This window comes from Miniopterus schreibersii, assembly GCF_964146895.1.
Source record: "Miniopterus schreibersii genome assembly, chromosome: 2".
In the NCBI taxonomy this organism is placed as follows: Eukaryota; Metazoa; Chordata; class Mammalia; order Chiroptera; family Miniopteridae; genus Miniopterus; species Miniopterus schreibersii.
The window spans coordinates 95,747,677-95,765,576 of NC_138102.1; the positions used below are offsets into that span (position 1 = coordinate 95,747,677).

Here is a 17,900-nt window from a genome sequence, read left to right on the forward strand (position 1 = left end):
GGCTTAAAGATGATAAAGTGAATGTGGATAGAACAGAAAGGTTAAGTGACTTCCAAGTTGTGGGCCAGTGTATTGTGAATACTGGTGTGATGGAACTAGTGGTGTTCATATTGGTGACAGGAACATGGACAGCATGTTCATAGGGGTTAGCTCCTGTCCCCTGGCCTGGTGCAGACACTTCCTGTGGACAGAGGTGCAGTGCTGACCACTGGTAGGGACTGTCACTAGGCTGGACAGTGTGACTCAGGTGTGCCTGCTTCATGCAGGGCAACATCTGTGACATTAAGCCGAGTTTGAGAGCACTTCATGGTCATTTTTCCCTTTTAACGTTCTGTTGTAAGTAAAAGCAAGGTCTTGTGAATTGGAAATGTCATATTATTTATGGAGACTGGTTTCCTCACATACTGTCTCTGAGTTGCTTCCTGAGTACCTTCCCTGGGCCTAGAGGCAGTGCACTGAGCACTGCACTTTCTTTCACTGAGAGGATTGGAGTGGCAGCTTGGAGGCTCAGCGGCCACTTCCCAAGCTTCATCTGACTGGTACACTGAGGAGTGGACTTACTTATGCCAGATGTGGCTTCCTCCTTTGATGAAAATCTTTCCAGGCTCACCTGTGCCACAGTAGGATTTTGTGTTGTGCTTTCAGGTACATTACTTGTGAACTGGCTGACTTGAGGTATTTGTGGAACGGAAAGGATGTATACCCACCCCTGTCTGTCACTTTAGCAGAGTAGGAAGCCATTAATAAGAGAATCCATGTTCCCCTTCTCTAAAAAATGTGCCACTGAAAAAACAGATAAGCTTAGTTTTGTTTTGAGAGATTAAAGTTATTTAATAAAATATTCAAGCAAAAATACATGATTTAATTTTTCTAAATGTGCAGTTCATCAAAAACTTTCAGCAGTATGTTGTCATTCTAATAGCTGGTGTTCACTGTATGCCGACTGTATACCAGACATATGAAGAGGTTGTTAAATCTGCTTCTCAGAGGAGTTGTGACAGTGATTACGGATGGTCCCTTGCACCATACAGGTAGACTGAGGCTGATCGACAGTTCAGATCTGGAGGTTTGGCTCCTGCATACTTAACCCACCACCTCCAGAGCACAGTGGGTAAGAGGGGGGCTGCAGAAAGAGAATTAGCCAGAAAGTGGGACTTTGTACTTTTCTGAATATTGATATGAAATAGCCTTTCATTCTTGGGCACCTAAGATGACAAATGTCAGGAAAGTCTTCCTGGCCTCCTGCTGCCCAAGCAAGTGTGGTTTACTGGGTGCTTCCTGTTCTTCCCTCATCAAAGCCCAGACTGTGAGAGTGTCCCTTTTCATCTGCCCTTTGGCAAGGTGTTTTGCCTTATTACCTCAGAGTAATAAATTCCTCCATTGTCATTGCAGACCTAGCCCATTAGCTCACATTTAATTGATATGGGTAGGATACATGCCAAGTCAGGAAGAAACTTGCCTTTATTTCCTTAAAAAGTATTTTTAAAATCAATGTTTACTTTCCCATCAAAGTCTAAATATTTTACACATGCCTAAGGAAATTGTCTTAGGTTTTAGAGACCTCTTGGACCATCAATTTACATATCTGTTAACTGACTAGCTGGTGATCCTATGTGTAAATGAAAAGGACCCAGATGAGTGAAACTAGGCCAATTTACAATCTCCTGCTTCTAATTGGTAGCTTTAAATTTAGAGACTGTAAAGGGGATTGTGGCACCTAATTGAAGGGATGACATTTTCCAAAGTCTCACATTTTGCACTCATTGATTGATTCTTTTTTGTTTGTTAATCCTCACCCGAGGATATTTTTTCGTTGATTTTCCTTTTAGAGAGAGTTCGAGGGAGGGAGGGAGAGGGAAGGAGAGAGAAACATCAATGTGAAACACATCAATTGGTTGCCTCCCTCATGAGCCCCGACCGGGGTAGTTGCCCTTGACTGGGAATGGAAGCCAAGACCCTTTGATGCATGGGCTGACACTCTAACCACTGAGCCACACCAGCCAGGGCCTCATTGGCTGATTCTTGTATATGCCCTGACTGCGAATCGAACCCACAACGTTGGCATATTGGGACAGAGCTCTAAGCAACTTAGCTACTCTGCCAGGGCCGAAAGTCTCACATTATTAGTATGAAGAAATGAGTTACCTTTAGGGGAAGGGGTTGGTTGCTGACAGCTCCCAAGCATTTCAGCAAAGTGTTTTTTCCAAACAGCAGAATAGGATCCTTGAACGTATCAAATAATCAATGTTGTGGGTTGTGAGTAGCAATGCAAAGAATCACATTCCATGTATATATGAATAAGTGTTGCTTTTATGAAATTGTGAGTCACAGTAAAACAAAACAATAAAACACAGCTATTGATAGAAGGCTGATTTTTTTTCTGCATGGGAGAATGACAAGATGGGCTCGGTGTTTCACTTTGAGTACCAGGCACTTTGCGACAGCTTTGCTGATGGTGTGTCGCCTCCTGGAACTACCACAAGACTTCAGTTTCCTTAGAAACCTTCTAGAGAAGCACTTAAAACGAACATAAAATTGTTTCCAGTTTTGCCTTATTTTCCTCTCTAGGGTGAGTTTTTTCTCGTGAGTAATATGGTGCCTAATTAGACTTAACACCTGAGAACAAATGCAAGGCCAAAGGTTGTGTGAGATGGTGTCCTGAGAACAAATGCAAGGCCAAAGGTTGTGTGAGATGGTGTCCTTTGTCCTAACTTCCTATTTTTTTGGCAGCTGGACTTAACAACAGAAATGAGGTGGGCAGGTACAGACTCTGCCCTGGTTATTGAGTTACTTCAGGTGTCCCTGGAGTTCTATAAATGAGAGATTTTCTAGCCAATTTCTCACTGTGAAATTAACAAACCAGTTGCCTGCTGTAGGTATAGAGAATGCTTGACTTTTACTTGAGATCACGTAAGAGGCTCCTTTCAGTGTTTTGGGATGATTTGCAGCAGAGTGATGATGTTTCCAGGTGTAGGACAAGGGTGACATGAGAAGAAAGATTTCTCTCCCATTTTTAAAGAAATGAAATGGTATAAAAAGGGAAATGGAGCTTTTGCAAACTGCTGGTTATAGAAAATTAATTTCACAATTACCTGAATTCTATTTTAACACATACCTAGGAAAGTTTTAAAAGTTGGCCATTAGTGAAACCGTAGATATTTTGCTTGTCTTCTTATTACAGAAGTTTATGAGTAAGTTTTATTTGGGTTTTAGGTGAGTTAATGTATGGATTACTATACAGACAGTTATGTTAGATGGTCTTCAGGATGTGTGGGTGTTACTTTCAACATATCTCAGCAATTGTACATAAGCTGGTGAGATATCTGACCCCTGCCAGAGTACTATACTCACTGACTCTGAAACACAGGGCCTCTTCTAGGGCAGGATCCTGGCAGGAACAACAAACCCCATCCAACATGAGAAGCAACTTTTGCTGACCTTGGCCAGTCTTCTAGCTGCCTATACTTTTATCTCTTCAGCCAGCCTGGATTCACTGCTAGCAGCTGGTGTCCAGACTCCTTAGGGTGAGGGATTTGATGCTGGAAGGAGAGTAAAGAATGTGTTCTAAACCATTTTTGCCAAAGTGCAGGACAGCTGACCCTTGAGCAAGAAGGTATAAACCGCATGGTCCACCTATACACAGGTTTTCTTCTGAGGAGAAATACTGAGAGTGTATTTTCTTTTCCTTATGATTTTCTTAACAGTTTCTTTTCTCTAGCTTACCTTATTGTAATAATAGTCTATTATATATATAACTTACAACATATGTGTTAATCGGTATTATCAGCAAGGTTTCTGGTCAACCGTAGGCTATTAGTAGTTTTAAGTTATATGTGAATCATATATAGGGGAATCAAAAGTTATATGTGAACTTTTGACTTCATGGGTGGTCAGCACCTCTAACTGCCACATGTTCAAGAGGCAACTGTAAGCTCTCAGTCATCATCTGAATATTATTGGGCCAAGAGTTATACAGTTTTACCTAGAACACGATAAATTTGAAAGTTCAAAGGAGTTCTTAATGTTATTGATTCAGCACATACGAAGTGCCTGCTGTTTGCCAGGCATTGTGTTAGGCCCTGGATGTACAATAATGAACATAAGAGACCTTGACGGATCCTCTTGGATTTTACGACCAGCCAACAAATACATTTTCAGTACCTTTTTTCAAAACTAACTTAATTATCATAAAACAGACTTCTTGGAATAGTTTAAATTGTCCAGCTGGAAAAAAGAATATGTGTCATTAGTGAATTTCTGAGAAAGGAGTTTCATTTGGTTGAACCTGTAAAATGAAACCACTCAATAAACTTTTTTTTTTTTTTAAAGTATCATGGTCCTTCTTTCTTTGAGCCTGTGATGTTTATTTGCATTGCTCAAATTGGACTTTAAGGCTGATAGCAGCAGTGCTGGCTGAAAAAACAGATTTTTTCAGTTGAATGAAATCAGCATAAGTCTGAGTTGCTGGCTGACAGCCTTCCAGACTCTGACTGCCATTTTCACTCACCTTCTTAGCATCTCCACCACCTGGATGACTTATCGCAAGACCCTCCCAGGTGTGATTTTTCAGGTAAACATCAAGCACATCCTTTCCATTCCTACATACTCCTCTCACCCCAGTTCCTTAGGGAAGGCCATGCTTATCTACGCTCCAGTGTTCCGCTAAGCCAGAACAGGTGCAGGGGGCTTTCAGGTTTGTTCAGCCTGACTGTGTTATCGTTCTGACTGGTGTGTCTCAGTATTGGAATCTGTTTCCGACCGATCACTCAGCCTGAGAGCATAGCCAGTTGTCCTCTGTGGTCTCTCACCTGTGAGGAAATAAATAAGAAGGAAGGCTGCTAGATCCTGACCCGGGAATGGAGACCAGTATCACAGCCTCACATCGTCCTGTTCTTGTTTGTAGAATCATTTTCTTTTATCCTCTTTTTCTAAATTATTTAGCATTTTAATTCCACTTCATTTTAATGACCTATACAAATTTAATGGGAGGAAAAGAAAAAGGACTTTCCAGAAAGTAAATAAAAAGAACATTCCAACAGGAATGTGAAAGGGGCTCAAGTAAATCAGAACTCTGTCTGGGCCTTGAAACAAAGGTCTGGACTTCTGTCACTTCAGCCTTCTTAGTGAGCCTTTCAGACAAACCTGCCATTGCATTTTCTGTCTGCTTTAGATCTCATCTATAGAAACCTGGGCTCATCCCATGGATTTTGGAATTCACAAACACTAACATTTGCTTTTTGTTGTTGTTGTTAATCCTCACCCAAGGATATTTTTTCCATTGATTTTTATTTTTTAGAGAGAGAAGGGTGGAGAGAGAGAGAAACATTGATGTGAGAGATAGACACATTGATTGTTTTCCTCCTAAATGTGCCCTGACCAGAGCCAGGGATAGAACCTGCAACCCAGGTATGTGTCCTTGATTGGGAATCGAACCTCTGACCCTTCAGTGCGCAAGCTGATGCTCTAACCACTGAGCAATACCAGCCAGGGCTGATCTTTGCTTTTATAAAGGTGTAATAATGCATTCCCTCAGCACATGGCTTACAGTCTAAGAAATGAGCATATCACTAGGTGTAGAGCCAGGACAGCTGTTCAGGTGGCATTGGGATTGGTGTGATGCCATGAGCAGTACTAGTCACCCTGGAAAGCAGCCCTGCTTCACCCATCACTGCAGCTAGTTGGGTTACCTGCCCAAGGGAGCCGCACTGGGGACTTTTACATAATGGAACATTCTCTACCAGAAGAGTGACTCCCATGCAGAGGGACTCTCTGCTATCACTGCTGCATCACCAGTATCTAGAACAAGGCTTCCCACTGTTTGATTGTTTAGTAACTGGAATGAGTGAAATATTGCAGCTGAAATCATGAAGTCACTGACTTGAACAAAGGTATCTGTACCTGAGCTAGTTGCTTTATAATAGAGACAAGTCTGTTGATTTCCTCTCCTAAGCACTGTCCCGTCCACGTCATCTTGGGAACTTTGAGTGAGTTGCTAACCTGCTTTGGTCTCAGTTTTTCTCTCTGAACCATGGCTGGTAATGCTTGTTTTCACAGGGTCATCGTGGGGTTGACAGGAGACAATTTAGGTAAAGAGCTTGGTACAGAACCCAGCCCTTGTCACACTGTTCTTTCAGATGGCTTGCTTTCCTTAAACATCCACCCACAGCTGACATGTGTGGCCTATCTGACAGTGTCAAAGTGGCATTTTCTGAGAACATAATCTTAAGGTAAGGACACTGCCGGATAGGATAGTTGACTAGAAATTCCTAGTCGAAGAGTTGAAACTTTGGGCAAATATTAATAGATGAAACATTCTGTCATGGTGGAAATCTGTTAACCCTAAAGTATCCAGCTGCTATTTTTGGCTCCAGATTTTCCTGTCAGGAAAGAAGCACAACAGAGTTTTTGAATTCCTTGACTGAGGCAAAGTCCCCAGCAGTCAACATATGGAGTCATTTGGCTGTGCAAAGCAGTCGTCTTCTCAAAGAAAATAGTAATGGGCCCTAGCCGGTTTTGCTCAGTGGTTAGAGCATTGGCCCACAGCCAAGGGTACATACCTCGGTTGCAGGCTCGATCCCCAGCCCTGGTTGGGGTGCGTGCAGGAGGCAACCAGTTGATGTGTCTCTCTCTCTCACATGAATGTTTCTTTCTCTCTCTCCCACTGTCTCTGAAAAGCAATGGGAGAAAAAATCCTTGGGTGAAGATTTAAAAAAAGAAAGAAAAGAAAATAGTAATGGACCTGCAGAGCTGTAAAGCATGTATTCTGATTTTTAGTTTATTGGCTCTCTGCCCTGTGTGGGTATAGTGACCAGATTAGAAGCACAAGTCCCCATGTCATTAGATGGCTTACTCTAGCTGGGTTATTTGCAGCAAAGTGTCAGTGCATATTTTTCAAATGTCTTGAACCCACACGGGTGCAGAGGATGGATAGATTGTCAACTCCCTGAAGAAGACACAAAATCACCATTTAAGAAGCCACTTTCAGCCTTTGATGAGGCCGAAGGAAGGAAAATAGGTATTTCCAACTGGTAGCCAAGAGATAGAGGTCCTGGTGTAAGAGGACCTGCTGGTTTTATGGCATGCATTTCTGGAAAGCGTCCCGCCAGCGCCACTGTCACGTAGTCACTGTCAGTGCGTTTGTAGATGCTATTTTAATTTTACAAAGGTGGGGTCATATTGTATGCACTGTCTGATTTGTTGGTTTTGGCTTTGTGTTGGAAAACATTCTCGAGTATGACTGAATCTTGGCTGTTTGTCCACATTGTGGGAGTGATGCAGTAAAATGTGGATTGGGGCGTCATTGTATGTTGATCAGGTGGCCAGGCAGACCCACAAATGTTCACATCTGGAGGCTTGTGTCGGGGGCCCCCAGTTTTCCCATAGGGTTCTCAGATCTATGAGGTTTGTGGGGTGGGGTGTGGACAATGGCAGGGAGGAGTGCCAAATGGCCTCTAGTCCATCATTTTGGCCTTTTGCACTTAACTCTCTGCCTCATTCCTGTGCTTGCTGTTTTGTCATCACTGTGCTACCATCTGTAATTTGGAGCTTCTGGTTCAATGCCTCCAGGGGTGTGGGGACTGGGCAGGGTGTCGACCCAGGTGGACCTCCAGCCAAGTACCCCTTCCCACCCTACACCTCATCCTCTGTGCTGTGGGGCAGCAGCTGCTCCTCTATCTGATTTCTAAAAGGCACTGAACTCCCTTCTCATCATGATATCACATAAGAGCTATGATGACACGTTAAGCAGAGTAACAAGATAGTGATTTGGTGTGGCTAGTGCATACATATGAGCCAAATACTATACGGTACATGTTTTTGTTACCCACTCTTGCTTGTTTGTTTTTATAATACTATATTATAAACATCTCTCCATGTCATTAAATTTTATTCTCTAGCACATTGTTGTTTTTTAATTTTTAAAAAAATGTTTTTATTGATTTCAGAGAGAGGAAGGGAGAGGGAGAGAGAGAAACATCAATGATGAGAGAGAATTGTTGATCGGCTGCCTCCTGCACGCCCCCCACTGGGGATTGAGCCCACAACCTGGGCATGTGCCCTGACAGGGAATCAAACCATGACCTCTTGGTTCATGGGTTGATGCTCAACCGCTGAGTCATACTGGCTGGGCAGCACATTGTTTTTTTTGTTGTTTTATTCTCACCTGAGGATATTTTTTCCATTGCTTTTCAGAGAGAGTGGAAGGGGGAAGAGAGAAACATTGATGTGAGAGAGACACATTGAATGGTTGCCTCCTGCACACACACCCACCAGGTCCAGGGATGGAGCCTGCAACTGAGGTACGTACCCTTGACATGAATTGAACCTGGACCCTTCAGTCTGCAGGCCGACACTCTAGCCACTGAGCCAAATCATCTAGGATCAGCACATTGTTTTTAAACAGTGTTGTATTCCACTTAGTGGCGGATAGACCTTAGTCTTTTGGGGGACACTCAGGTTGTCTGCAGTTTTTTACCCAGAAGCCACACCCACATGGGTGTACATTTAATTAACTGTTTCATTGCTGGGCATAACTTCAGGGCTAGAGAGTAAGTACTATTTGAGACCAGTTGTCCAGCAGAGGATCTGAACCATTGCAAGAGGGATTTCTGGATAGTTGCCTTAGAGGGGAGGTGGGGAGACAGGAGCAGGTGCAAATGAAAGGTCTCCAGGCGACCGAATCAGACATGAAATGTGCTATTCCTGCCTTCTGAGAGCTTCAGGGTGCTGGGGAGACTGAGGCATAAAGGGGCTGTGCTTTTGGATATGTGCTCAGTTGTTCGTTCATTGAACCTGATCCAGCAGCTCTGATTTGCCTGGCATACTGGACACAGACATAAATATGACTCATTTCTGGCCCTGAGAACCTAACAGGAGAGGAGACAGGATTGTGAAGAAAGAGCATGGGCTGTGGGACCAACAGAACTCGGGCCTTGATTTTACTATTAAATATGTTTGGTGCTCATTGATGATGATGTTGCATTTCAACACTTATAAAAGTAGGGAGAAAAATGGAGTGTTTTTTTCATATTTGTTTCAGAGACTTTCAAAAGAAATACTGTGTTACACATGGACCTGAGCTCCTTCAGTCTCCCTCCCTCCCTCCCTCCTTCCCTCCCTCCCTCCCCAGAGGCAGCTACTGGCCTAGGTTAATTTTCTCATCCCCATTTATATTTTATACTTTTACTCCAGGAGCATACTACAGCCAAGCTATAGTATTGTTCTACAAGTTTTTAAAAACTCTACATTATGATTTTGTAACTTGCTTTTTTTCATTCAACATTATGTTTTCAAGATTTATCCATGTTGACAGACAAGGCTCTAACTCATTTTAATTGCTGAATTGCATTGCATTGTATCATTATACTACCACTTACCTGTTTATTACCCTGTTGATGGACATGTAGATTGTTTCCAGTTTCCTTTACAGACAAGTGCAGCCAGTGTTCTTCTGTGTGTCCTTTTGTGAACGTGGGGGTTTCTCTAGAGTGCAAGCCTACGAGAGGAATTTCAGGGTTGTAGAATTCAGTCACCTTCAGTGTGACCAGATATTGTCAAAAGTATTCCCTGTATGGTTAGACCAGATAACACGCCTTTCCTTGGTGTATCCTTGCCAACACTTGGTGGTGTCAGACATTTTAAATATTTTTCTCTCTGCCTTGGCCAGTGTAGCTTAGTTGGTTGAGGACTGTCCATGCCCAGAAAGGTCGCCGGTTAGATTCCTGGTCAGGGCACATACTTGGGTTGTGGGTTTCACCCCCGGTCAGGGCCCCTTGGGGGGACAACCGATTGATGTTTCTCTCTCACATTGATGCTCCCTGCTCCCTCCCCATCAATTAAAAATGTATTTAAAAAATATATATATTTTTTTCAATCTAATGAGTGAATTGGCCATCTCTTGTTTTAAAAAATTAACTTCTCTGAGTACTAATGATATTGGACATCTATTGATTATTTGGATTTTTTATTCTAACTTTACTGCTGACTGTATGAACTTGGGAAATGATTACTCATTCTGAGCCTGTCTCCTGATTTTAATAAAATATGATTACCTATATTTTAGAGTTATTATGAGAACTAGAGACCCTGTGCACAGTTTCTGGCTCTGTTTCTGTCTTGTGTCAAGTGATTCTACCAACAGTATCCAGAAGGCTGCCCCCCACCCTATTGAGAAGATCCCCCTAGGAGCTCTGATCTGGAGCAGACGAGCCAGTAATGGAGGTGGAAGTCCCCTTGCAGCTGAAAGGACTGTTCTGAGAACCCAGCAGGAGCCTCTGGAGAGCACCCACATGTGGATGTGTGCTGCAGAGGAAAGGCATCAGCAGTCTCCACAGAGCAGCCAGGGAGATCCTTTTTTTTTTTTTTTTTTTAATTTATCTTTATTGTTCAGAGTATTACAGATGTCCCATTCTCCCCCTCAGTTGATCCCGTCCACTTCACTCCCACCCCCTTCCCAGGCCTTCACCCCGTTATTAACTGTGTCCGTGGGTTATACATATAACTTCTCTGGTTAATCTCTTCCTACCCTCCACCTGCCTTCCCTCTTTCCTCTGAAATATGATCGTCTGTTGCATGCGTCAGTGTCTCTGGATCTATTTAGTTCGTCACATTATTTTGTTCATTAGCTTCTTCTTAAAGAAGACCCTTCATCTTTTCCTGTAGTGCAGGTCTGGTGGTGATGAACTCCTTTAGCTTTTTCTTATCTGTGAAGCTCTTTATTTGACCTTCAATTCTAAATGATAGCTTTGCTGGGTAGAGCAATCTTGGTTGTAGTTCCATGTTTTTCATCACTTTGAATATTTCTTGCCACTCCCTTCTGGCCTGCAAGGTTTCTGTTGAGAAATCAGCTGACGGTCGTATGGGTGCTCCCTTGTAGGTAACTAACTGCTTTTCTCTTGCTGCTTTTAAGATTCTCTCTTTGTCTTAAACATTTGGCATTTTAATTATGATGGGTCTTGCTGTGGTCCTCTTTGGGTTCCTCTTGTTTGGGACCCTCTGTGCTTCCTGGACTTGAAAGTCGATTTCTTTCCCCAGGTAGGGGAAGTTTTCTGTAATTATTTTTTCAAATAGGTTTTCAATTCCTTGGCCTCTTTCTGCCTCTTCTGGCACCCCAATAATATGAATGTTGGGCCTCTTGAAGTTGTCCCAGAGGCTCCTTATACTATTTTCATATGTCTGGATTCTTTTTTCTTTTTGCTCTTCTGGTTGGGTGTTTTTTGTTTCCTCATGTTCCAAATTGCTGGTTTGATTCTCAGCGTCCTCTACTCTACTGTTGATTCCCTGTAAATTATTCTTCATTTCAGTTCCTGTAGCCTTCATTTCAAATTGGTACTTTATTATGTTATCAATTTTCTCAGTTATTTCCCTAACCATCTGCTTAAACATCCTTATAACCAAAATTCTGAACTCTCTATCTGTTAGCTTGCTTGGATCTATTTCATTTGGTTCCTCTTCTAGAGATTTCTTCTGTTCTTTCCTTTGTGACATGTTTCTTTGCCTCCACATTTTGGCTGCTTCCGGGTGTTTGTTTCTATGTATTAGGTAGAGCTGCTATGTCTCCTGGAATTTGTAGAGTGGCTTTGTGTAGTAGGTGTCCTGTTGGGTTCAGTGGCTCAGCCTCCCCAGTCACCTGAGCTGGGCCTTCTAGGTGCTCCCCTGTGTGGGCTGTGTGCACTGTCCTCTTGCAGTTGAGCCTTGGTTGCTGTTGGTGTCCCTGGGAGGAACTGACCCCCAGGCCAATCAGCTGTGAGGACGAGCTGCAACTACAACCAAAGAGCTGCTGTGATGGAGACACCCCTATGGAGCAGGATTTACTTCAGTGGAGCTTTGGTGTTCACCAAGTGCGCCCCTTGAGCGTGACTCGTGGATATGGTAGGGTTGTAATCCAGCGTGGTTGAGTCTGACCACCAGGTGCACTGTCTCTGGGGCCTCCGGGGAGGTGCAAAGGCAGCCTCTTCCAGTGCCTTGCCCAGGGTCTCCCAGCATGAGCTACACAGTAAACCGTAGTTGGCTGCTACTTGTGCTGGGTTTTGTGTTGTCCAGGAGAGGCCAAGCTATGAGCCAATGCAGGCTGTCGCTAGTGCCAGGCCTGGGGCCGCTTATCAGGCCGTATGGGGCCCGCTGCTGTTTGTTTGAGAGATTTTAGGAAAGTCCTAAGCATGAGGCTCGAGAAGCCACTGAAAATGGCCTGGATGAGCCTGCAGGTCGGGAGGGGCGGGGCCAAAGGTGTGAGTCAGGTGCTGGATATTCAAATATGGCGCCTGCCTGCCGGCTGTCTGTGGGGAGGACTCGCCAAAGGAGCAATGGCCTCTGCCAGCTCTTCTCCCTGGGAGAAAGCTGCCCCTACACCTCTCGCCCCGATTTCAGGCAGGTTAGTTCCTCCCCAAGTGTCCCAGGTCCTTTCAGGCTGCTCCCTGGCGCTGGGCTCAGAGGGAGAGCGTCCGAGTGAGTCCGTGCCGGGCCCTTTAAGAGGAGCTGCTGGGGCTCCCGCAGCCTCTGCGACCCTCAGAGACAGTCCCCGCTGTTTTTCACAGCCCGAAGGTGTGGGGACATCTCTTCCCAGCCCTGGAGCTCTGCGCTGGGGGCCTGCTGTGGGTCTGGGACCCCTCCTCCAGGAAACTTCCGCTGCCGAGATTCCCTCCTGGGTTTCAACCGTAGCACCGGGTGTGGGCCCACGGCCGAGTCCCTGGGATTCAGCCCGATCCGCCCGCGTCTCCGCCCCTCCTACCGGTCTCGGTGCTTCTTCAGTTCCCTGGCTGTAGGGCTTCTGTTCAGCCAGATTTCGGGAGGTTCTGAATGATGGTGGTTCTGTATTTTAGTTGTAATTTTGATGTGGTTGCTGGAGGCAGCAGGTGCAGCTGTGACCTACGCTGCCATCTTGTTTCTCCCCCCAGGGAGATCCTTTTAAAACAAAAGTTAGATCTTGTGCTTGAAACCCTCTAATGGCTTCCTGTGTCACTCAGGGTAAAAGCCAAAGTTCTCATCGTGGCCTGCATGATGAGTTTTCACATTATGGTTTGTCACCCATTTAAATCCTGAAATCAACTTAAAGGGTGATGACCATCATTTTCAAACTGTGAAGTAAAGTAGGGGAGGAGTGTGAGTGGAGCTCGTATTGAATTGGTGGCTCAGTTATGTGCACGTATGCTGAGTTTTCATGTAAAACATTGTCTCCTTTGGTCACTGTGAGGGGTTCTTCCACCACTGCCTGCCTGTTCTGTTCAGCCACATGAGCTCCATGCTCTTCCATGAACACACTCGTACCTGCTTCAGGGCCCTTGCAGTTGCTCAGCCCACTTCCTGAAGAAACCTTCAGGGCTCACTTTTCACTTCCTTTAGGTCTCTGCTCACATGTTCTGTAATAGAAAGGCTTTAGAACAACCTTTACAAAATAACAACCCACCACACCAACACCCTTATTTGACTTTTTTCTCCACAGCACTTGTCACCATCTTAACATCATACATATTTACTTATTTTTGTTGTTATTAGTCCTATTAAAATATGTGCTCCTCAGTTTTGTTCACTGCTATCTTCCCAGGGCCTGGAATGGTGCCTGGCACAGTAGATGTATTTGGGACAGACAGTATGTAAACCAGTAAGTACAACACAGTGGCATCAACTTGATGATGGCACGTACCAGGTGCTGATATAAGAAGATGGAAAAATCCACTGTTGGGGATGGGATACCAGGAGGGGCTTCATGGTGGAAAGAAGGCTGGGGCCTGGCCAGAGTGGCTCAGTTCGTTGGGCATTGTCTCATGTACCAAAAGGTTGCCAGTTCGATTCCCAGCCAGGGCACATGCCCAGGTTTTGGGCTTGATCCCCTGTAGAGAGGGCCTGTAGGAGGCAGCTGCTCTATAGGAGTGTAGGCATTTGTCACACAGGTGTTAGGAGTGGGCTGACATTGCAGCAGAGGAAGCAGTGTGAGCTAAGGTCCTAGGATATTAAGCTGTACAACAGATTTCTATGCATTTCAAAATGGCCAGCCATTCAGTGCAGCCCCACATGATGGTTTAAAGCTAGGGTGCCTCAGAGGCCATAAAGGACAACTGTCTGTATGAGGGCCTTGGGGGGAAGGGGCTCCAACCAATGTCAGAAAGGCCAGGGTGAGAGAAGGTGCCCCTGAATTCAGGCATTAGCAGAGTGGGATGTTTATGTGTATGTGTGATACACTTTTGCTAAGATTTCATTTTCTGAATATATAAATAATACACTCATTATAGAAGATTTGGAAAATGTAAGAAAAGTGTGAAGAATGTAAAATTCACACCTGATCCTACTACACAGAGATGATGGCAGTGTTAATATCTCAGGTGGTTTCCTTCACTGCATATTTAATTATATGTCTTCATCAACAATGATGATTTTTCTCAAATTATGAAGTTTTGTGAGGTGTTTCAGCTGGGAGCATTGGGGGCACTTAGAGTTGCAGGTGACAGTTATTGGCATGGAGAATGCTGGCAATGGAGCCATGGGGTCTTGATTTTCTTTGCAAGTTTAGCCTTTCCCCCAGATAGGGAATTACATAGATGTTGGCGCCCTTATTTTTAAGTCCACAATCAGTCTCTCTTCTCCCCATCTCTCTCACGCACCCACCTGCACCCACACACAGACTCTGTCCCCTCTGAAGACCTGGCCCACACTCCATCCCCTGCACAGGAGAGTTTCCTGGCCCTGCTGATGCTGTGGAGGGTCTTCCACATGCCTGGGCTCATTCCTAAGAAATGACATTGATAACTTTCCCCTTCCTAGGAAAAATTGGGGACAGAGAGAGGTGTGTTTGTCATCTGATCTTGTTAAAAGCTATTCTTGCCCTACTGAGCAGAAAAGAACTTAAATGCAACATTCTATTTAATAGTAAATATATTAAAGTAAAATGAGCACACAGAATTTTTTTTATATATAAGAAAATTTATATCATTATTGGCAGTGGGTGGCCTGAGATTTCACTCTCAGCAAGAATTTAAAATAAAATTTCGCTCTGGCTGGTGTGGCTCAGTTGGTTTGGCATCATCTCATGTACTGAAAGGTTTTTGGTTCGATTCCCAGTCAGGGCACATGCCCGGGTTGTGGGCTTGATCCCTGGTAGAGGGCCTGCAGGAGGCAGCTGATCTATGTTTTCTCTCACATTGATATTTCTCTCCCTCTCCCTTCCTCTCTTTCTTAAAAAAAGAAAAAAAGAAAATTTCAGCTGGTTTTCACAGCCATGTCTTAAACAGAACAATTGGATGTTAAAGCACTGTTGAAATATGCAAACTGTTACAGATATTCTGAGCCTTTGATAATGAAAATTAAAAGTTAACCCCCACTAAGTATGCATTTCAAAGTTATACTGTCACTTTTTCTGAAAAATACATAAAATATAACTAATAGCCAGGGTATTTCTGTTTCATAACTAAAATATGTATACATTTTAATAAATTACTTTGTTTAGTAAAGTACATTATGTCTTTCAAGGGTACCAAGTAAAAGTAGCAGATTCCTGTCTTCCTTCTTAGATAAGCCTCTGACTTTCTAGATCTTCCTATTGACTTGATATCACTTTTATTTTATTTTATTTTATTTTAGTTTTTTAAATTTATCTTTTGTGTTGAAAGTATTACAAATGTCCCTCTTTCCCCTTCATTGGTCCCCTCCCCCAGGGTTATCATTTTTAAATAAGCACATAAGAGAGAACTCTGTGTGATCTGCACCCAGCATCCCCTCCCCTTGATGTGATGGGCCCACTGTCCCCAACAGAGTGAGACAGGTGGCAGGGAGTGCTACAGAACACAGGAAAACAAAATAACCCCTCAGTTAAAAAGCTAAGGAGAAAGCTTGGGATCCGGGACAGAGCTTGTCAGGGTGAGGTGTGGTTTCGGGTGAGGAATCTTCATGGCAGAGCATAAGGCAGCATTATCTGGAAGGGAGGGCAGTCAGTCTTCCCACATTCAGTTGACTCAGTTTCAGGAGTCAGATTGGGCTTGTAGCCCAGCAGGACAAATCTATTCTTCCAGAGTCCCATGCAAGCTGCCCGTGTGTTTGAGCATTGATGACTCTGGTTTGCCTTTTGGCCATCTTGTGTTCAGTCATGGCACAGGTTCATTCCTCCTAAATTCAATCTCTTTGTGGCTCATGATTGAAGTGCAGGCAGTCTCCACAGAGCTGACCCACACCCACTTTCGCTTTTTGAGGATGTACACAGAGAGCATCAGGAACCAGTATTGGGCACTGCTGCCTTCGAATGATCACCAGGTGTCATGGTCCTTCTGCACACCAATGACAGATTTCCCTGCCTCACTCCACAGACCACTGGCCTCTCACCTTTCTTGCTATGACTTTTCTTCCTCAAGCATCTCAGGATGAGGCAGAAACTGAATTCCTTCCTTTATGAAGGCCTTTTTCCTCTGAAGGTAGAGTTTCCAGGAGGAGTATGAACTAAAGTGCCAGATCTATCCCCTTCTTCATTCAGCTCCTGACCACTAGGCAACACTCCTCCAGGCACCAGAGACAAGGACAGGAGGCCTTCTGTTTTATCTTTAATATCTTATCTCCATCCTTGTCAGAGACAGCATTGGAAGTTCAGAACTGAGTTTGCAGACTGGCCCTGAGTTTGGCAAGCCCCTCCTTCTGGACACTTTTCCTGACCTCTGGACCTTCCTTGAAAGTGTCAGAAAGCCACTCTTAAGTCTGGGATTAGTGCAGTCCAGCCCAGCCTGAGCCCTGCCCAGCTGGGAGCAAAGAAGGCTGGCTTTGGGCTTCTTAGTTTAGACCACACTCTGTCAATGTCAGCTGTGTCCTTCCTTCCTTCCTTCCTTCCTTCCTTCCTTCCTTCCTTCCTTCCTTCCTTCCTTCCTTCCTTCCTTCCTTCCTTCCTCCCTCCCTCCCTCCCTCCCTCCCTCCCTCCCTCCCTCCCTTCCTTCCTTCTTCTTTTTTTTTTGAAATATATCTTTATTGATTTCAGACAGAGGAAAGGAGAGAGAGAGAGAGAGAGAAACAGAGAAACATCAGTGATGAGAGAGTCATTGATCGGCTGCCTCCTGCACGACCCCAACTGGTGATGGAGCCCTCAATCCTGGCATGTGCCCTGACCAGGAATCGAACCCTGATTGCCTGGATCCTAGGTCGATGCTCAACCGCTGGGCCACGCCCGGCCAGGCCAGCTATGTTCTTTCTAAGTTTGCTCTGTGTTTTTTTCCTATCTACCAGAAACTTTGATGAGCTACCTTCTGAATTCTGCCCACCCCTTGCCCCACCCTCTATCGGGACTTCTTATCTAGGGATGTTGAATCCTCTGGATGATACTTATCAGAATTTTCCACAGAACTCTATCTTCTGTGAGACCAATATCATTCCTTCCTGTGCTGTCAGAGCTTCTTGCTTCCCCGAGCAGTGGGAACATGGGGGCTTGTCTCTGTTTCTAGAAGCAATGCTCTGGGTTTCCTGAAGATTGTTTTAGAGACCTTGTGAAAGTGAGGCGCATGGTAACTCCCTGTGCTTTTTTGAGCTTAGTTTTTTGCTGAATTGTACAAGCCAAATTTTAGGGTACCTGTTGTCCTCCTTAAAAACAGGAGGAATGTCCTGGTTGGGAAGGTACTCTGTGAGACCCAGAGCAAATTTTACCTTGGGAAGCGCTTGTACAATTTCTGTGGGCCTTTGACTCTTGCTCCTTGGGTCAGGATGCAGTTGGACAGTCGCCTGTGGGAGTTGTAAGGTTACCCACCGGAGTGCAGGGCTTCCTGCCGGGGCACAGGGGTGCTGTGGGAGCCACAGGGATGCCAGCAGGTTGGAGTTCAGTGCTGCTTTCCTGAGCCCAGGAAGCAGGCTGACTGTGCGTTTGTGCAGCTTCATGCCTGCAGACATGTGGTCAGGGTTCTCCTTCAGAAGACATGGCCCTGAACAGCATGTTAAAGATTAATTCT

At 44.6% G+C, this 17,900-nt stretch overlaps 1 protein-coding gene across 2 annotated transcripts in view; it reads left to right on the forward strand.

Moving 5' to 3' along the window:
* LATS2 (large tumor suppressor kinase 2) overlaps positions 1-17,900 on the forward strand; it is a 77,429-nt gene that overhangs the window by 38,909 nt on the left and 20,620 nt on the right. Inside the window, exon 1 of one of the 2 annotated variants that reach the window (XM_081128374.1) lies at positions 8,226-8,297. The exons of the other annotated variant lie outside the window; for it this stretch is intronic. Coding sequence (XP_080984500.1) covers positions 8,280-8,297 — 18 coding nt within the window. The 5' untranslated portion in view covers positions 8,226-8,279. Of the gene's footprint in view, positions 1-8,225; positions 8,298-17,900 lie in introns of those variants that run through there. 2 annotated transcript variants of the gene reach the window in all.